We start from the raw sequence: 22,395 nt of genomic DNA on the forward strand, positions 1-22,395 counted from the left end.
TTTGGGAACAGAATAGATTGGGCGTTGGCATGGTTCTTTGATGTTAGTTGAGAGACCACACAGCTTGTAATTCTCTTCAAATATAGTAAAGATATGGAGCCAAAAAATCTAGAATGCTTTAATAAATAAAAACTCATTGCATACCCATTATATTTGTTTATTTTATCAATGTCAAGTCAACTAGCAAGTCAAGTATTAGGCAGGCCAAAAGAATTCAAAGAGCAACTAGCGAAAGACAAAAAACAGCAAAAAAAATTTCATGTACATCAGAAGCAGGAAGCTTACCAAATAATCAATGGAGCCACTGGACAATCAAGGTGCTAAAGGAACACACAAAGAAGCCTAGGCCATTGTGGAGAAATTAAATGAATACTTTGCATCCATCTTCATTACAAAGGAAGTGAGGAAGATTCCCACACCTATGCCATTCTTTTTAGGTGACAAATCAGAGGAACTGTCCCAGATTGAGGTTCTGGAACAAACTCAAATTATACAGTAATAAGTCACCAGGACCAAATGGTATTCACCTGAGTTCTGAAGGAACTCAGATATGAAACTGCAGAACTACTAACTGTGGTTTAAAGAAAAGGAGTACTTGTGGCACCTTAGAGACTAACAAATTTATTTGAGCATAAGCTTTCGTGAGCTACAGCTCACTTCATTGGATGTGATGAAACTGTGGTATGTAACCTATCACTTTAATCAGCCTCTGTACCAGATGACGGGTGGATAGTTTATATGACACTGAATTAAAACAAAAAAAGGCTCCAGGGACTCTCATGGCAATTCAGGCCAGTAAACCTAACTTCAGTACCATGCAAATTGGCTGAAACTATGGTAAAAAACAGAATTATCAGACACATAGATGAACATGTTTTATGAACCCAGTTATACTTTGGGCCTTCACATCCCCCAACAATAAGTTCAACAGCTTCATACAACACGCAGTGAAGTAGTACTTTATGTTGGTTTTAAATCTGCTGCCTATTAATTTCACTGAGTGACCCCTGTTTCGTGTGTTATGTGAAGGGGTAAATAACACTTCCTTATCATTTATTAACACCTCCACATCATTTATGATTTGATAGACCTCTATCATCTTCTCCCTTAATATTCTCTTTTTCCAAGATGAACAGTCCCAGTCTTTTTAATCTCTCCTCATATGGAAGCTGTTCCGTACCCTCAGTCATTTTTGTTGCCCTTCTCTGCACCTTTTCCATTTCTAATATATCTTTTTTGAGATGGGGCGACCAGAAATGCACACAGTAGTCGAGGTGTGTGCATACCATGGATTATATTTTCTGTCTTATTATACATCCCTTTCCTAATTGTTCCTAAGATTGTTAGCTTTTTTCCACTGCTGCTGCACATTGAATGGATGTTTTCAGAGAACTAGCCACAGTGACTGTAAGATCTCTTTCTTGAATGGTAACAGCTAATTTAGACCCCATCACTTTGGAAAAAATATTCCCAACTAGATTTACAACGCAGATTTTGCAATTATCAACAATGAATTTCATCTGCCATTTTGTTGCCCAGCCACCCAGTTTTGTGAGATCCCGTTGTAATTTTTCACAGTCCCTGGGGGACATCACTGTTTAACCTCTCTCCACTGTGAAAATGGACCATTCATTCCTACCTTTTGTTTCCTAGCCTTTAATGAGTTACTGATCAATTAGAGAACCTTCCCGCTTATCCCATGAATTCTTACTTTGCTTAACAGCCTTTGGTGAGAGACCTTGTCAAAGGCTTTCTGAAAGTCCAAGTACACTATATCCACTGGCTCAGCCTTGTCCACATGCTTGTTGACATCTTCAAAGAATTCTAATAGACTGGTGAGGCATGATTTCCATTTACAAAAGCCGTGCTGACTCTTCCGCCCCCCCCCCCAACATATCATGTTCATATATGTGTCTGATAATTGTGTTCTTTACCATAGTTTCAACCAATTTGCCTGCTACTGAAGCTAGGTTTACTAACCCATAATTGTCATGAGAGTTCCTGGAACTTTAAAAAAAAAAACTGTCATATTTATTATCCTCCCATTATCTGGTACAGCGGCGGATTAAAATGGTAGGTTACATACCACAGTTAGTAGTTCGGTTATTCCATATTTGAGTTCTTTCAGAACTCAGTAACCGTTCAATTGATCACTTTGTTCCAAAACCTCAAGCTGGGATGGTTTCCTCAGATTTGTCACCTAAAAAGAATGGCTCAGGTGTGAGAATCTCCCTCACATCCTCTTCAGTGAAGACTAGTGCAGATAGTTCATTTAGCTTCTCTGCAATAACCTTGTATTCCTTGAGTGCTCCTTTAGTACCTCGATTGTTCAGTGGCCCCACTAATTGTTTGGCAGGCTTCCTGCTTCTGATGTACTTAACATTTTTGCTGTTAGTTTTTGTTTCTTTTGCTAGTTGCTCTTTGAATTCTCTTTTGGCCTGCCTAATTACATTTTTATACTCTACTTGCCAGAATTTATGCTTCTTAATATTCTCCTCAGTGCAATCTGATTTTTAATGGATATCTGTCTCTAACTACCTCTTTTACTCTGTTTAGTCGTAGTGGCATTTTTGGCCCTCTGTTTTTATTACTGTTATTATTTGGGATATACATTAAGTTTGAGCCTCTATTATGGTATTTTAAAAATGTTACTATGCCACTGGCAGGCATTTCACTCTTGTAACCGTTCCTTTTCTGTTCAACTTTCTTCATTTTTGTGTAGGTCCCTTTAAGGGAAATATTATTGGGTGGGTTTCATGGGTATTCCCCCCCCCACAAGGATATAAAATTTAATTTCATTATGATCACTAGGGTTAAGATTTGGCACAGGGATTTTTATTAAAGTTCACAGCCCTGCAGCCTGAGCCCCGCCACCCGGGGATGATGTGGAAGTCAGAGGTTTGTTAAAGTCATGGATTCCATCACCTTCGTGACCAAATTAAATCCTTTATTACTGAACTGTTCAGTTATATTCACCTCTTGGACCAGAGCCTGTGTGCCATTTAGAATTCAATCATGAATTGCCTCTCCCCTTGTGGATTCCAGGACTAGCTAGTCCAAGAAGTAGGCATTAATGGTGTCTAGAAATTTTATCTCTGTATCCCATCTCGAAGTGACATGTTCCCAGTCAATATGGGGATAACTGAAAACCTCTACCCTGTTATTACTGGGGTTTCAGTTTTCGTAGCCTCTCTAATCTACTTTAGCTTTTCACAGTCACCATCACCATTCTGGTCATGTAGTTCATAATATATTCCTACTGCTGTATTATTATTCAAGTATGGAATTTCTATTCATAGAGATTCAATGGTACAGTTTGATTTATTTAAAGGTTATTATTATATTTGACTGTTTTCTTTCATATGTAGTGCCACTCCTCCAGCAGTATGACCTACTCTGTCATTTGTATATGTTTTGTACCTTGGTATTACTGTGTCCCATTGATCATTATCTTTTCACCACTAGCCACTACTTTTCACCTGTGGTTGTCTTCCTCCTCTAACTGGCAAATTAGTAACAATTTCAGAGCAACTATTTCCCCTCCCTCCTTCCTTTCAATTTTTGCCAACAGCAGTTACTACACAGTTACAATGTGAAAAGTTTAAAAATGATCCTCAACACGTCATACTACACTAAAGGTTGGGGATAAAGCTCACTCAGACACACAAGTAAACTGGAATTCCTTGGCAAATTTCAGAGCAGATTTGGAAGTACTGAGATACCTCCAAGTACAAGTCACATGTTCAACTTTCTTCAAATCAGTTTCAAGCATTTTGGTAATACATGATCCTCAAAAAAAGGGTCAGGGATTTAGTACTGCCAAAAGGAGCCTACCGGAGTCAAAATCATGCACTGGTGGGACTGACAGAAGGGAGATTCTGTAGGCCAGAATTTGCTCTGACAGTTGTGCACCCCATTAGGTTTCAGAGGATTTGGGTGAGTAACTACCCCTTTAATTGGAGCTTTGTAAACAATTCTGATGCACAAGTAGTACAGTTCAGCTCACTCTCAGCTATGCTGGGATCTGGAAGGCTCAAAATAAATGAAATTTTTATTCCACCTATTTCCTGCTGCAAGACTTTTAGCCACATCATTTTGAAGAAACTGATGTGACTATTTAAATACTCTTGGATGCTGCGTGAAGAGAATTACAGAAATATGCAAACAGACAATGAAGATGTATAACACGGCAATTAGTTACAAGGATTTGGTAAAAAGGAGTACTTGTGGCACCTTAGAGATTAACCAATTTATTTGAGCATAAGCTTTCGTGAGCTACAGCTCACTTCATCAGATGCATACTGTGGAAAATGCAGAAGATGTTTTTATATACACAAACCATGAAAAAATGGGTGTTTATCACTATAAAAGGATTTGGTAGACAGTTTGGATATCACACAGAATATCAGAGTTGGAAGGGACCTCAGGAGGTCATCTAGTCCAACCCCCTGCTCAAAGCAGGACCAATCCCCAATTTTTGACCCAGATCCCTAAATGGCCCCCTCAAGGATTGAACTCACAACCCTGGGTTTAGCAGGCCAATGCTCAAACCACTGAGCTATCCCTCCCCCCTAATCCAGGTCAGCGTTTTTGAAAACCACATTTTCCTAGTATAGGATTACTGTATTTGTGAGTCTCTCACTCTGGAAAGTGACTATGTAAAAATAGCACCTGCTTACTGAAAGAGATCTGCTCCCTGTACGCATTCAGTGATATCCATTTGTTTTAATGACATTTTTGCTTGTTGCAGAAACATAACTAGAACAGAAGATAATGTCAATCCCGGAAGAACAGCACAATTTACATTCCACTGTAAATAGCAACGTATCAGACAAATTTGTATGAAAGACCTTCAGGCTAGGGCATTTAGTCATTTCTCAAGCTCTGAAAATCTGAGTAGAAACAGTCTGACATGAAGTAGTAACTTGAGTCCTATGTAGTGTCTCCAATTGAGTGTTTCTTACAAAGCTGTAATGCTGTTTATTACAATGTTGTATTTTTAAGTTTTTGCATTAACAACTATCAGAGCCAGATTCCTGTGCAACGGAATTATATGAATTCTAATTTGGGTAAGCGTCCATAAATATAGTAAATGAATTCCCACTTATGAGTATGTAGGATATCAGCTATCCAGCACTGAATCATGGTTTTAATATCTAGTTTTAGAACTAGAGAATTTAAATCAAGTCCATTCTTCACACTTGATAGAATTATGCTCGCTGGGGAGTACAGGCATTAGGGAGTCCATCTTTTAACTAAGACATTCTTGTTGCCCGTCTAGTCTATATGAGGTTCAAGGACACTATTAGGAAAAACTATTTTATATTAAGAAAAACTACTTCACTAGGAGGGTGGTGAAGCACTAGAATGGGTTACCTCGGGAAGTGGGGAATCTCCATCCTTAGAGGTTTTTAAGGCCCAGCTTGACAAAGCCCTGGCTGGGATGATTTAGTTGGGGTTGGTCCTGCTTTGAGCAGGGGGTTGGACCAGATGCCGACCTGATGTCTCTTCCAACCCTAATCTTCTATGAATCTATGATCCCCTTAGTAACAACAAGGCTCACTCTCAGAACTCACATGCTATTAAGCAAGTCCCATTAAATCAGGGAAGTTATTAGCAGATGATAGTGTGAATGAATTTTCAAGTTCCCGTTTCAACTAATCTTTAGTAAACAGTCATTCTGATCACAATTGCACATGACAAGTTTTACATTCAAAGATATTTTCTTCCACGTAACAAAATTCTGTACTTAGACTGGAGATCCGAGTACCGTAAAAGCTTTTTTAACTGGCATGCTGGGGGAATGGGGTAGTACCAGTAAATTAAAAATGCTGGTTAACTCAGAGGGAGGGGTTTTGAGTGTGGGAGAGGTGCGGGGCAAGGGCATGGGAGGGGCTGAGGGGAAACAGGCTCTGGGAGGAAGTTTGGATCTGAGATGGGCCTTGAGGCGTAGGCTCGGGGTGCCAGATTGGGGGGAGGGAGGGGTTGCTCACCTTCAGTGGCTCCCCGCCCCTGCTGCTCCTGGTGGAGCAGGCTGCCTCCGTCTGCAGACACTGTCCACCACAGCTCCCATTGGCCGTGGTCAGTGCTCGGGGCGGGGGGGCGGCAGCATGGCTGCAGAGCCTCCTGGCCACACCTCCGCCAGCAACAGCAGGGATGGGGAGCTGCCAGAGGTGAGTACCCCCCCCCCAATCTGGCATCCCAAGCCACTCCTGTGTCCCAACCCCTATCCCCTCCCAGAGCATGCCCCGCAGCCCCTCCTATGCCTCAGCCCCCTGCCAGTCCCACACCAACTGGACTTTCAGTGCAGAGCAGAAATGCTGGTTTATAGAGCTTGCCGGTTGGTGAAGTGCCGGATAAAAGAGGTTTTACTGTAATATGGAAACATGCCAGAGGCATTTGGAAAATTATCTCAATGGGTATTAGTTGTTCCAGCAGACAGTTTTTTTTTTTTTTTTAAATGACACAGATTTCAAGTGATTAAGGGGAGAGAGTAGGTGCCCACTACCAATGACTTTCAAAAGGAATTAAGTGCCTAACTGTCATGTGTGCCTTTGACAATCTTAACATTCCCAGACAATAGCTGTATTAACATGAAGTTAAAATTCAGAGTATCAATAATTGGAAGTAAAATGCATTACATGGACACTGGAATTACCTCCAAAACAAATATTACAAATCCAAGAATTCCTTGTTAAGGTTAAGCTTCAAAGACATTAAAACATTTTAAAGGTTTGAAATCTAGAAAAATTAGATCTACATACTCCTGAAAATCTCAATAGTTGATGCAAGGTTATAGGAGGAGATCGTGGCCGCAACTGCTATCTGCTGCGTGCAGAGTACAGTAAACATGCAATGCCACAGCTTATTACATACAGCCAACACATCTTTCACTGAGTCAACTATGCCTGCCCCCAGAGGCTCCTTACTTTTATGGGCCAGAGAAGACTGGTTCTGACGCAGTCACCTACGAACCACCCTAAAAGATCAACCATCAAGCCACCCAGATTTCCGCTTTCTTTGGGAACTGTGGGTAAGGAGTTAATACATTATCCCTTCCCTCAGCCCAACCTGACTTTTCTGCAACCAAGAATGGGGGGATGCAGGAGATCCCATCTGGGTGCCCCTACAGCCACGTCACTTTCCTCGGATATCTTACCAGACGACACAACAGGACACCCCGTTCCCGACCCGATTCTGTACAATTTCAGATATTTACCCGTTTGCCAGAGGCTCTGGAAATTCAAGCTGTTTGACACCTTGGAATTCAAGGAAAGGGCACAAGTGACTTACTGATTAAGATAAATCAGAGCGGGCAATGGGCCTGTGGGCTATCCCATAGGTTGTCAAACAGGTCCAAGCAGATTGCAACCATCTTCCTTTTTTTTAAATGGTTAGATGGAGGACCCTAACACTTTGTTGTAACATGAAGCCTTAATACTGAAGAGGTTGAAAATCATTGTCTTCATCATATTTTGATTTCTACGGTGGCAAACCAAGGCAACCATTTCTATAAAGTGTCAAAGCAAGGATTTGAATACTATAGTCAGCCTTCCCTGAAGCCCTTAACGGACTCAATTGTGTTAAGGACTATGGCTCTGTAGAAGTACATGCCGATGACCTTTATAGGTGTGATGTATTCTCATGTATCGTCACAATATTTGGGTTGCAAACATAATAGGGGCATTTATGTTTAAAGTACTTTCATTGGAATTTGTAAATCTCATGGAAGCACTTCAACTGGAACTAGGTATTTTAAAAGCTCATCTTTACAAAAAAGTTGGGCCAAATTTGACAGCGCTATCATTAATACATACTGTAGAATCTCTGAGGGCAGCTTCCACAAACCCATTAAACTAACTAGATTTTTCTGCTGGACACTAGATTGGCCTTTGACAGAGAATTGAAGAAAATCCAAACAATTCATTCTTCTTTCATTGTCATGACTCAAAACTCCTGGTATGAGACACTAACTGGCACTGAGGCTAAGTCTACTGTCACCACACTATTTGCTACTATGCTTTGGGGTTAAATAAAGAATGAAGTACTGAATCACACAGTTTTCTGCTGGAGGAAAAAATATCACTAGCGTTTGCCTTCACTGCAACAGATGGGTTGAGTTACTACATTCAAGCTAGCCTAGCCTAGCTAGCTCAAGTGAGAGCAGACACTAAAAAAATACTACTAGAACTACACAGAGTGATCGGGTTAGCAGATGTGCTGTTGCATCCCATTGCATTACTAACTTGAGCATCAGCAGCACTCAACTTCAACCCACCCTCCAACTGACCAGACAGCTGGAGCTGAAAGCACGAGCTAACTCAAGCAAGAGATGTGTGTGTATGAACAGGAGGAGTCTAGCAGCACTACTGAAGTTAAAGACAAGCCTTAAGATAACGGACCTACATTCCCTATCCTGGGAAAAAGACCATGTTCGTTGCTGGTGATGTATGAGGACAAAACCGAGCCCGACTTTCACATCCCAGGCTGAGTTTATATAGTGGGTAAACAGTGATTTTTCCTTGTCAACCACAAGCTTTTGCCATAAAAATCATTGAGGCATGAACATAGCACCCCACACAATACCATTTTACCAGTCATTTTCAGACCAGTGCTGAGCTTGAAGACTATGTAACAAGTATACCCTTTTTCAGTATTCAAAGAAGGGATGTCAGGTCAGTGGCTAGAAAGATATGAAAAGTCATGAAAAGTTCACTTAATAAACTTCACACATGTACAGATGGACTAACTCAGGCTGACCATTAAAACTTTGAAGAGAGGTTGAGCCAAGGGCTGGAAGGAAGAGGGTTTAGGATCCTGAGAGCTGGTGTCTGGTAGTCTTGATCCCATGCCAACTCATCTTCAGAAGTAGAAATATTAGAAAACAACTAAACATACTACTCCATACGCTGAAGACTACCACATCTGATCATGGAAAGTAAACGTTTAGAAGACACTTCAATGGAAAAATCCTAGATTCATCTTTCTGATATGCTCAGCAGTGAAGGGATTCAGATGCCACAGCTATGAGCTGCTACATAAGAGTAAATTATGGAAGGTAGCAAAACTTCAGTTCCAAGCACATTTCTGTCTTTTCCAAAAATATACACCCTTATTCTCTATATGATATTTTCCTGTCACAAACTAACTGGTAACGTTTATGCATTCAGAGGCATGTTCAAGCTTTGGGGAAATTTAAGCACCAGCATCCTGCCAACTGCAATGACAATAACATAAATCATTGAGATCAACAGAGGGAAATAGCGATACTTGAGCATTTTTTGTTCTCCTGGAGTTGTGCAGCATGTTGGGCATCAAATATTAACTGCTGCTATCTAATATTACTTTCATGCAAGCCTCAATCCTCCAGCGATCCTTTCCAAACACAAATTTTGCTTTCAGACACACATGGAGGACAATGGATGCTTAGTGACTGGATAAAATTGTTTCTCGACTAAATGTCTTGCTAATATCACTATACAGAATCTGCTCTGAGTATAAGAGAAACTCACAGACCATGATTTGGACTCTACATAATGCCACACCAGAAGTGTCATCACAAAGGTATAAAAATTAACCTGTTCAATATAAAATGTGCATGACAATTGCAAAATGTGCCAAGGGAGAGAGAGATCTCCATGTTCTGAGAAAAGACTATATCATGATAGCTTTCACCCATGTTACTGACTTCTTATAATTTAAGAGGAAGTGTTTTATACCAGTGAAGGCAGGCAACAGGATATGTGGGTACTCAGTATCTATGAAAAAAAATCAAGCTTCTTATTTATGCGCTTTATATTAGGCACCCAATTTTGATAATATTAAGAACCAGTAAGTGCTACAAACATTGTTCTGTCTGACTCCCCAACACTGCAGAGGGGGGATGTTTAAATGGACAGTGTGTGGTCAAAAGTTACTTTCTTTAAAAAAAGGTATAGTGCTAAGGAAACATTTTAACAATTTATTTTCCGTTTGTTGGCTGACTTCTGGATTCCACTCTCCTCAGACAAGGAAAACACTAGTCATTTTCAGTATCATCTACACTAGCACAATGCCAAGTGAACACTTGCCAGAGAATATTTAAGCTAAACAAGACTTTAAAATATGCATTTGGTTTTGTAAGACTACCATATCTAACCATATCTATATTAAGTAGGTGGCCACATTCTTTTAAATAGAAACCGCTCACTGAAATAGAAGGATAAGAGCAGAAGATGGGTTTTGGGACTCTGGGCTCATTTCCAGCTCTGCCACCAACTCACTGAGGCAGAATTAAATTTAAACCCCTGAATGCTCAAATGACTATCTCCTCACCACTATATTATACAACAGCAGCTCAAGTCATCAGAAGTGCTCAAGCTAGTCCCTTGGTATAAAAAGAGGTGTTCAGCTGGGTGTTCTCTATGAAGAATGAATACAAACTTTCTCGCAACCACCCGCTCCTTGGTTTCACACATCTGAGCTTCAGGGGAGTGCTACAAAGCTTTGCTGTGGGCTTTTCTGGGAAGAGAGGGTTGGCGGCATCAATAGTGGCTTGGGAGGAATGGTTTTAATACCCTTGCTGTAGTAGGAAATATTGTTAGCAAGCCGTTAATATTGTTTACTAGCATTGGCTGGCAAGGATCACTTTTACAGAGCTTGTTTTATGGTTGTAGTTTTCAAATTTTGCAGAAAAACCTGGAGTTAAAATAAGCATTTTAACAATAAATGACATTACCCAAGGTTGATATTTACCCAAGGAGGCTGTAAGTATACATGTGTATTTAAAAGCTTTCTGTTGGGGTTTGTAAAATCCTCTTTAAAAAATGCCTAATTTAACAGCAATGTCCCCTTAAAATCTCACTTGTGGTGTTCCTTTCTCAGACTGATGCTACTTTATACTGGCCAGCATACAGGTGGTAAGTGAGAAAGCCAAGAAAAAGGGTTGATGCTTAAGCAAGCATATTTACGTGTTCCACTATTGCAAAGTGAAAACTCCAGGATAGCAGCCAGATTAGAATTTGACCTGGCTTAAATAAATACTCAACATGGGAAATTCAGACAAATAACACCGCAGAAAGAGACATCAGCTTTATGTAGAAGAATCCAAATGTTACTGCTTGCAGTCAGCAAGTTAAGTGACTTCAACAGGAGTGCATTCTTCCAAAACAAAAAACCCTTCAGTTATTTTCAACATTAGCTCTCAAAATATTAAGACATTTGAAAGTCAGGAATCTAGAAAGTTGTACCAGTAGTTCAGAAAACCTCAATGTCAAAACTTTGGGAATGGCTAAGGTTTTAATACCAGCCTTAACTTTTTCCCCTTAGCCTTGACTACCATATATGATTCAACTACTGTTACAGACCTCTACTATCCTGGAGCAAAGCTATATAAGAGCATCTGAACTGCAAACCCACTCACTAATTAGCTAAAGTCAGACCCCTTTCATACCCCCATTATGGGCCACATGAGATCCTGCCTTATTCCATTATATGGAATGGACATCCACCACCATCACTTCTCCAATTAACTGAACCTGTACTGATCAGTGACCACATGCTCCCAACATATACCAAAGAAATGGTTTCCACATGTACCCAATATAACAGGCCATGGATCACCCTATTACTACATATTCTAAACAGCTTCATAGGCCAGAGATCCCCCTGTAATCAATACAGGACAGAAAAAGTAGTTATCCTACAAGACTCCATAGTACTGCAATGCACATGCACACACACTCTCTGCAGTTACATTTTTCTTGTCTGAATTAGTGGAGTTCTGACATCAGCAAGGAGGAGATAAGCGAGGCCATGGAGGTCAAGGTAAAGAACCACCACGGCCGTCTAACCAGTGTTTCTAGACTGATATCCCTATGTTTAATCAACTTGTATAAGAACCCTGATTTTCTTGGCTCCCATATTCTTTTACAGAGACTATCATATTTGGCCATGTTATCAATCTAGCTGCTGGAGTTGGGCTCAGAGGTTATACAGCAAAATACACCACCACAACACAAACTAGCAAAGCACTCTTTCACTCCAGAAAACACAAAGATTTGTGTTTTCAGAAGAAACATTTTGTTCTGGCAACATTGACTAGAAATCAAAAAGGTGGCAGCAAAATACTTTTCCATAGAAAACCCAAGATTCAAACCACAACCCCAAAAGACAAGACAAAAAAAATCAGTGTCCAGAAGATGAAAACAAGGCAGGCTAGCACATACACATATACTGATGCCCTGTATCAGTCAAGAGCAATTTAGTCACTGCAGGATTAATGCAGAGTTTATTTCTGGCCACCCAAGACTCAACATGTTAGACACAAAAAAAGATGAACAAGCAAGGATAACATGCAGAAGGCACCCAATTTAAGTATCTGCAAGATAACAGGAATGTGTTTGTGCTTGCTTCTCTTAGGGAAGAGGTCAGCAAACTTTTTGGCCTGAGGGCCACATAGGGGAATAGAAATTGTATGGTGGGCTATGAATGCTCATGAAATTGGGGGGGGGCCTTTGGTTGTGGGTGCGGGCTCTGGGGTTGGGCTGAGGATGAGGAGTTTGGGGTGTAGGAGGGTGCTCTGGGCTGGGACCGAGGGTTTGGAGACTGGGGGGGGGGAGGAGAAATCAGGGCTGGGGCAGAGGGTTGGGGCGTGGGGAGAGGCTCAGGGGTGCAGGCTCTGAGTGGTGCTTTCCTCAAGCGGCTCCCAGAAACAGTGGCATGTCCCTTCTCCGGCTCCTACCTGGAGGCGCAGCTAGGCAGCTCTGCACACTGCCCCATCTGCAGGCACCCCCCTACTGCTCCCACTGGAGTGCTTAGGAGCCAGAGTGGGGCCATGGCATGGCTTCCAGGAGCCGCACGGTCCAGAGCAGGGCCGCATGGTGCAGCCCCTGACCCAGCTCTCCAGCCGGAGCGGGGCAAGCCGCAGACCCCACTCCCCAGCAGGAGCTCATGGGCTGGCTTAAAATGGCGATAGTTTGCCCACCCCATTTTAGGGGCATTTGGAATCCTTGCAGAAATACAAAATTCCCAGAGCATATACACATGAAACTGGAAGGGAATTGGTGATGGAAAAGTCAAGCGACAAATGCCCCCTCAAAAAAAGCAGGTATACTTCTCATGGGTATTTACTTTCCCCTTTAGCTTCTGAAAATTAGCAGTGCTAAAACAATAGCTAGTGTGCACTGCTATGTAAAAAGGAAAAATTTCCTCTACCTCACATAATAGATTTTCCACATACGAAAATCTCCACTTTATCTCCACTTCTCATGGGTTTCAAGTGAAAAGTGTCTGTCTACCAAAAAGGTGGCTACTTACCTTTCCATCAGCTTCTCTTTATCCCAGTTGAAATGGCTAAGTAGTATTCTGGTGATAGTTGCCGGATTCTAAAGAAAGAGAAAACAAAATAATGTACAACAAACTGTAAACTCTTATCTCAGTCCATTGGTGATCAGGGACCTGAATAAGGCTCTTGACAAGCAAACATGGAGGCCAAGGATACTAAATGTTTATTGACAAGTTGTACTGTCCACATTATCTCCACACTGGATGAACTATTAGTCCAAGTAGACAAGCACATTTGAAAAATTAAATAGGCTTAACATTTGTTTGAATAAAAGCATTTTTCGTAAGTGCTACCCTAAGAAATTCATTTAAGCAAAATGGAAAAAAAACTGTTGTAGACTCAATGCTCCGTATAAGTCACCACAGCAGTAAACTTCATGTCTACTGCGTATCACTAAAGAGACACGGCAGGTTAGGTAGTATCTTTTATTGGATCAACTTCTGTTGGTGAAAGACAAGCTTACAAGCTACACAGAGCTCTTCTTCAGGTCTGGGAAAGGTACTCAAGAGTCACAGCTAAATACAAGGTGGAACAAGGTGTTTAGCCTGAGGAGTTAACACATTCTAAGGAACCAATCAAGGTGAAGTGGCCTGTTAACACCCCTGCAAGTCACAGGACAAAAAAATGGGGATAGTGGGTTATAGACTGTTGTAATAAGCCATACATCCAGTGTTGTTAAGACCATGATCTTTAGTATCTAGCAAAGTTTGAATTAAAGCTCCCAAGCTTGTCTTTTGAAGGCGGTGTGCAGGTTTCCTTTGACGATGAGGACTGAGAAGTTAGAGGTGGAGTGTGTAAAAAGTGTTCACCCACAGATGAGACAGTGTTTTTGTCTTTTAGCATTTTCCTGAGACTGTTCATTTGAGAGCATGATTGTTTGATTTCACCCACATAGTTATGGAGCATTTAGTGCACTGTATGAGGTACACAACATGTTGTAATAGGCATGGGTAGGACCCAGGGATCTTAAAGTATGTTGTGGCAGGTATTGTTCATCACAGCAGTGGAGATATGTCTGCAGGCTTTGCATGTATTATGGCAGGGTCTGGTATCACTTTGAGTTGGTAGGTCCTGATTTATGTGGAGCTTATTTCTGATGAACTTGGTAAGGTTGGAAGATAGTTTGAAGGCCAGAAGAGGGGTTTGGGAGCCATTTCTTTAAGGATGTGGTCCCCATCACGTATGATTTGTAATTTAATGATATCCTGCAGACCAGGATCCACCATCCACCAGGCATCTGAAAGCATACCTTGGCTGTTACAGAAAGGACAAGACTCATCTTGTTACACTTCCCTTCTCACATGATCAACTCAGAGGGGGGAGGGATAGCTCAGTGGTTTGAGCATTGGCCTGATAAACCCAGGGTTGTGAGCTCAATCCTTGAGGGGGCCATTTGGGACCTGGGGCAAAAACAGGAGGTTGGACTAAATGACCTCCTGAGGTCCCTTCCAACCCTGACATTCTATGATTCCATGACCCTAGGTATATAAACTCACAACAACCCAATCATGTTTCTTCAGGAAGCTCTGGACAACACAGTTATATTAACATCCCACAGATGTTTTCCGTTTAGTGCAAGCAAAATCAAAGTGGGTTAAGATCCATAACTCAGTGGATGGGAATGACAGGAAAAGCCACTGAAGTGGTGCAAGTATTGAACAGATTGTAGATAGTCACATAATTATGTCTAATATAACCATAAACATTTCCTGTAGTAACTAAACTGAATATTAAAATAGAGACTGTTACAGCGTAAGTGCTTGCCCTCAGAGCATCTGTGTCAACACTGGCATTGTGCTGCACACCAGAGTCAACATGGCCTTTGTAAAGTGAAATCATGTCTCACCAATCTATTAGAATTCTTTGAGGTCTGTGAATAAATATAATCCAGTGGATATAGTGTATCTGGACTTTCAGAAAACCTTGGACAAAGTCCTTTACCAAAGGCTCTTAAGCAAAGTAAGGAGTCATCAGATGAGAGGCAAGGTCCTCTCAGACCAGTAACTGGTTAAAAGCTAAGAAAGAAAGGGTAAGAATAAATGGTCAGTTTTCACAGTACAGAAATAGCAGGGTCCCCCAAGGATCTGTGCTGGGACCAGTGCTGTTTAACATATTCATAAATGATCTGGAAAAGGTGGTAAACAGTGAGCTGCCAACTTTGGCACATGACAGAATTACAAAGCATACTGCGAAGAGTTACAAAGGGATCTTCACAAAACTGGGTGACTAGGCAACAAATGGCAGATGAAATTCAATGTTGATAAATGCAAAGTAATACACATTGGAAAATAATTGCAAATATACATACAAAATGATGGGGTCTAAATTAGCTGGTACGTGTCAATATCTTGAAAAAAAAATCATGTTTTCAGAGAACTATCCATCCACTCAATGTGCAGCAGCAGTCAAAAAGCCAACAGAACGTTAGGAACCATTAGGAAAGGGATAGATAAAGACGACAGTAAATATCATAATGCCACTATATAGATCAAAGTATGGGCATACCACGGATTACTGCATGAAGTTTTAGTCGCCCCATCTCAAAAAGAGATATTAGAATTGGAAAAGGTGCAGAGAAGGGCAACAAAAATGATGAGGGGTACAGAACATCTTCCATATGAGAGATTTAAAAGCCTGTGACTGTTCAGCTTGGAAAAGAGATGACTAAGAGGGATATGATAGTCTACAAAACCATGACTGGTGTGGAGAAAGCAATTAAGGAAGTGTTATTTACCCCTTCACATAACACAAGAACCAGGGGTCACCCAACACAAGGAAGTATTTCTTCACACAATACAGTCAACCTGTCGAACTAGTTGCCAGGGGAAGTTGTGAAGGCCAAAAGTATAACAGCATTCAAAACAATATGATAAGTTCATGGAGGATAGATCCACAAACAGCTATTAGTGAAGATGGTCAGGGATGCAACCCCATGCTCTCCATGTCCCTAAACCCTGGACTGCCAGAAACCAGGACTGGATGATGGGATGGATCACTCAAATTGCTCTGGTCTGTTCATTCCCTCTGAAGCATCTAGCACTGGCCACTGTCAGAAGACAGGATACTGGGCTAGAGGGACCACTGATCTGACCCAGTATGGCCATTCTTATGTTCTCCCAGCAGCCCAGTGTGGAGCAGTTAGTGTCCCTGCCTTAGTTTCCCCTTGTGGGCTATCAGTAAATTCAGTGAGATTTGTATACAGCTAGCGGTGCCCCTTCAGCGGTGCAGTTTATTTAATCAAAGGCCAAACAGACATGCAATCAAGCCTTCACTCCCTGCATGCTAGCTGGGGGGGGCTGGAAAGTTACTATCAGTCAGTCTTCTCCACATGAGTCCTCTAGCCAGGCTCTTCACCACTAATGCCCTAAACCTGGGACCCTCTTCTGGAGTAAAGTCTCCTGCCGTAACCTTGGGAAGAGTTCCTTTTGTGGACTCAGGATCCTTGCAGAGGTCAAGCTGATGCAGCTCTTCTCTGGAGCAGCATGTAGTTCCCCAGCGATCTTGGCCTCTTGCTACTGTCTGGCAAGATCCTGTTATTGGGACTAGGCTTTCCTAAGGCTTTGTCGCTTGTAGCCCTTTTGGAACCTGCTAACTGCAGGAGTACCCTTTCTAGGTTCCCTTTTTCTGATGAGCTCTCTAAGAGATCCCCTGAAAAGTTCCTTTTCCCAGGGCTTCCCCTCTGCATTGTGGAGATTTCTGACAACCCTTGTAAGCCTTTATTAGGCCCAGGTGTTCCTTAATGAGTTAAATGTTATCCAGTCACCTGGGTGGGTCTGGATTGGCTCATTCCCCTTAACAGAGCCCATGACAGAAAGACTGGTCCCTAATTCCCTTGAAAGGGCCACACCCTGGGACAGTGCCCTTTTGGGATTTGAGCTGATTTTACCGCCAGACTACCTAGGTCACAAGTTACAGTTTCAACACTTACAATCACAAAAACTTGTACTTTAGGAAAAACTCCCTTTCTATTTCAATAAGGCAGTATTTGTTTCAGCGTCTCAGGCAAGTCCTGCCAAGCATATAGGACAAATGCCATATATGGGTTTCTCCAGCTAATCATCCCAGCACCATCACACATTAAAACAAAACACACTGATTTAAACAAAGAGTTAGCTTTGCCTTGCACTAGAATTCTAAGCAAATCTCCAACAAGCAAATATGTAGCTTTTTACAAATGTAATCTACGATATTTCTTGTTGCAGTGAATTTGCCAGAAGGATGCACAAGGAAGCAATGTTTTCCTAAAGTATTTTTTCCCTACTAAGGTGTTAAGTTGGTCTTAATTACCTTGAAGTGCTGCCCTCCCTCTGTTGCAGCAGCCCACCAGGCCCTTGAACCACTAAATTCACTCTTCTGCAAGTTCCCATTAAGCACTTCAGAGATCAATTGGGCACAGCAGCAGTGGACTGGTAGGCCCTTTTTGTAATAAACTGTGTAGCACAGGAGGGAAAGCAGGAAGGACAGGGTGGATACAGAAACATCAGACATCTTAAGACCAGTGATTATGCTATTTTGAAGATCAGCAACAATTTTTAGTCAAATGGTTTGGAAACAGATTGCACTTCGGTGAATATTTTGTTTGACTTGACATTTTACAGTATTTTGATAGACTGACAGACGAATTAGTTTCATTTCTGTATTCTGCTGTTTTCCCAGTGAAGAGATACTGCAGCTTTCTACATCAAATTCTCTGAGTCAGGGTCCCCAAGACATCTTCAGCAATGTAACCATAAAGAGAAACTAAAGGAAACTATTTTCCTCTCTTCCTTCGATGGTGGAAGACTTCAATGTCACAGAAGGGTATGCTACACCAGAATTATACCTGTGACACTGATGTCACATTATAGGTCCAGTAATTTGCAATGTGTTTGTGGTCAGGAAAGTGGCTCACTTCTAGAAGCCTGCTGGGGTTCAGTTTCCCTTAGCTACTTGGCTACCAAATTAATTAAAACTACCAAATTAATTAAAAGTGTAAGTCAAAGATTTGATAACATAGTTCCTATTTTTAAGAAAGGTAAAAAAAGCGATCCAGGTAACTACAGGCCTGTTCGACATCTGTAGTATGCAAGGTCTTGGAAAAAATTCTGAAGGAGAAAGTAGTTAAGGACATTGAGGTCAATGGTAATTGGGACAAAATACAACATGGCTTTACAAAAGGTAGATCGTGTCAAACCAACCTGACCTCCTCCTTTGAGGATGTAACATTTTTTAGACAAAGGAAAAGCAGTGGATCTAATTTACCTAGATTTCAGTAAGGCATTTGATACGGTTCCACATGGAGAATTATTAGCTAAACTGGAAAAGATGGGGGTCAATATGAAAACTGAAAGGTGGATAAGGAACTAGTTAAAGGGGAGACTACAACGGGTCACACTGAAAGGTGAACTGTCAGACTGGAAGGAGGTTACTAGAGGAGCTCCTGAGGGATAGGTTTTGGGACCAGTCTTATTTAATCTTTATTATTGACCTTGGCACAAAAAGCGGGAATGTGCTAATAAAGTTTGCAGATGACACAAAGCTGGAAGGTATTGCCAATACTGAGAAGGACCGGGATATCATACAGGAAGATCCTGATGACCTTGTAAACTGGAGTAATAGTAACAGAATGAAATCTAATAGTGAAAAGTGCAAGATCATGCATTTAGGGATTAACAACAAGAATTTCTGTTATAAACTGGGGATGCATTACTTGGAAGTAACAGAGGAGGAGATGGACCTCAGAGTATTGGTTGATCACAGGATGACTATGAGCCGCTGATGTGATATGGCCGTGAAAAAAGCTAATGCGGTCTTGGGATGCATCAGGCGAGGTATTTCCAGTAGAGATAAGCTGGTAATACCATTATACAAGACACCAGTGAGACCACACTATTCCAGATGAGTGCAGTTCTGGTCTCCCATGTTTAAGAAGGATGAATTCAAACTGTAACACGTATAGAGAAGGGCTACGAGAGAGTGATCTGAGGAATGGAAAACCTGTCTTATGAAAGGAGACTCAATAAGCTTGGCTTGTTTAGCCTAACTAAAAGAAGGCTGAGAGGAGATATGATTGCTATCTATAAATATATCAGAGGGATAAATACCATGGAGGGAGAAGTAGTATTTAAGTTCAGTACCAATGTGGACACAAGAACAAATGGATATAAACTGGCCATCAGGAAGTTTAGACTTGAAATTAGATGAAGGTTTCTAACCATCAGAGGAATGAAGTTCTGGAACAGCCTTCCAAGGGAAGCAGTGGGGTCAAAAGACATATCTGGCTTTAAGACAAAGCTTGATAAGTTTATGGAGGAGATGATATGATGGGATAGCCTAATTTGGGCAATTAATTGATCTTCGACTACTGGCGGTAGATATGCCCAATGGCCTGTGATGGGATGTTAGATGGGGTGGGATCTGAGTTACTACAGAGAATTCTTTCCTGGTTGTCTGGCTGGTGAGTCTTGCCCACATGCTTAGGGTTTAGCTGATTGCCATATTTGGGGTCGGGAAGGAATTTTCCCCCAGAGCAGATTGGCAGAGGCCCTGGGGGTTTTTCGCCTTCCTCTGCAGCATGGGGCACGGGTCACTTGCTGGAGGATTCTCTGCACCTTGAAGTCTTTAAAACACGATTTAAGGACTTCAGTAGCTCAGACATAAGTTAGGCGTTTGTTACTGGAGTTGGTGGGTGAGATTCCGTGTCCTGCATTGTGCAGGAGGTCAGACTAGACGATCATAATGGTCCCTTCTGACCTTAAAGTCTATAATTCTTTGATTTACTGGCAGCACATCAAGCTCTTACCAGATCCAAAAAAGTGGGTTATCTGTTTTCCACAAAGATTCAAGATTTAAAACTTAGCTGGTTGTTTTGTTGATACAGAAGGCAGGAAATAACATCTTTGCCCCTTTGTCCCTACTGTACTAGCAGAAGTAAAATCTTTGTCCATGAATTAAGCAATACAGCGCCCTGGAAATCAGGGACTAGAAAAGTTTAAAAGGCCTAATTTGGTAAAAATCAACATGTGATTTTAGCCACAATTAACTGCAGATGTGAAAATCTTTGGCATTAAGGATTGTGCTTTTAAAAGGTAACTACTAGCAGCCCAATATGAAGTGACAAAAAAAAAAAGATCTGTGCAATTGATGTCAGACTACATTTTTGAAGGAAGTTAATTTAATTGTGAAACCCTACTGCACAATGCTTTAACACTGCTACTACTGTATGAAACATTTGCTACAGGCAGGCTGTGATGATGCAAAGATAGGATTTAGTCTGAAGCAGCAGCAGGAAGAACTGGGTTATAAGGACATCTCCTGTTTATAAAAACACATTTTAATAACCAAATAAAGCAGCCAGAAACAGATGACAACCAAGGGAGAAATTAACTTGTGTTCCAATATTAGATTTTCATTCAAACAATGTTTGAGAGGACAGCCAAAATAGATTATCACACAAGACTAATCACCTGTTAATTGTACATGCTTAAACCTAGAAAGAAGGTTGCCTACTGCTCACTAGAAGCTAGTCAAAAAGCTACTGATATCTTGATAGTAAGGGAAACCTAAGAAAGAGGAAAGCAGCCATTTTGTTGAAACAAATTCTAGCAACACTTTAAAGACAAGCTCTGACAACTCTAGTAAAATACACATACAGTAAATCTGCCTATGGAGGAAGGGAAGAAAATCCAAACTGCTTCACAGAATTTGATGAATTGTCACTTGTCTGAAGACTCAATCTGTTCTAAATGAGTATCTCTAACCTTCCTATCTCTGGAGTTTAGTTACAGCAGAAGTAGAGAGCAAACATGAAAAGAATGCAGGAAAGAAGTGGATGAGGATCCTATAAACTTCAGAATGCAAGTTTGGTAGAGTTTTGGAGAGAGTACTTCTACTGGGAAGTGATAGTGATTGAAGTTCAAACTCCTTAATTTTGGGGGTTGATTGTATTTTTCGCTAAAATACAAATCCAATTAGTGTTAGATTCATTTCTTTTGGCTACCAAATAAAACCTTTCTGCATATTGTTGGCCAAACCCCATATGGGGAGCACGAAAGAGGAAAATCTCTCTCAAAGAGAAAAGTTAAAACCCTGGATGTATATTAAAATACATGAATTGCGAACTAGTTTAGGAGAGATTATGAGAACATTTAAAACGGGGATTTTGAAAACTGCATTTGAGTGACATTTTGCAGTATTTGGTTGGTCACTGCATTCAATTTCAAGACAAGTTTTCTAGGCAGTTTAACTCTTTTAGCTGATGACAGACAAAAACGCATTTGAAGAAATCAGCTTCTCACCATGCAATAGGGAGAACCTGCTGTTCCAATCTGAGTGTTCAGTACACATAAATAGCCTTTTAATAACTCAGCTCCTGCTTAGCTCCCCAGCAAAACTCCTCCACCCTCTCAAGACAGGGCATTGATAAGTTCCTTATCTTGGATATTGCCATTATACAGCAGTTATTTAAAATATGGCAGCTTTTGCATTTCTACAATTTGCATCAAAGATTTAAATTGACAGCAGGGAATAGAACCTACATGCCACTTAAGCCTTATTTGGACTCTACATGGTCAAACCTTTCTAATACAACTTCTGATTGAACATGCAATCTATGCCTTTTGTCATACTTCTGCATATACATGAGTCAACCATGCAGAGACCCTCAAAAATGCTTACTCTTCCTGAACCTTTCTACAACTCTTCAAATGGCTCAAGTATTTGAATGACAGGCTCAGGTACATTCCACTGGCATACACACTAAGAAAGGTTTCAGAGTAACAGCCGTGTTAGTCTGTATCCACAAAAAGAAAAGGAGGACTTGTGGCACCTTAGAGACTAAAATTTATTTGAGCATAACCTTCCGTGAGCTACAGCTCACTTCATCGGATGAGAGGTGGTATTTCAATTCCTTGGCAAGTGGCAGCCAGCTGGTTTCAAAGTAGGTGTTTGAGCATACAGAATGCAAAGTTCTACTTAGCAACACCTCGTATAAGCTGGTGTAAGGCAGGCCTCTGTAAGATGAGCAGTTTAAAAACTGGAAGTTAAGCGCTTGAAACAGCCCAGACATGCCAAACCTGTGGAAAAGAACGCAG

The 22,395-nt window shown here is 41.1% G+C and overlaps 1 protein-coding gene across 2 annotated transcripts in view; it reads right to left on the bottom strand.

Moving 5' to 3' along the window:
- Positions 1–22,395, bottom strand: part of ARIH1 (ariadne RBR E3 ubiquitin protein ligase 1) — a 115,755-nt gene that overhangs the window by 62,462 nt on the left and 30,898 nt on the right. For both annotated transcript variants that reach the window (XM_073363118.1, XM_073363119.1), the window contains exon 2: positions 13,297–13,364. In XM_073363118.1, the coding sequence (XP_073219219.1) occupies positions 13,297–13,364 (68 nt within the window). The remainder of the gene's footprint in view (positions 1–13,296; positions 13,365–22,395) is intronic.

This window comes from Lepidochelys kempii, chromosome 10 (genome assembly GCF_965140265.1).
Source record: "Lepidochelys kempii isolate rLepKem1 chromosome 10, rLepKem1.hap2, whole genome shotgun sequence".
Lineage (NCBI taxonomy): Eukaryota > Metazoa > Chordata > Testudines > Cheloniidae > Lepidochelys > Lepidochelys kempii.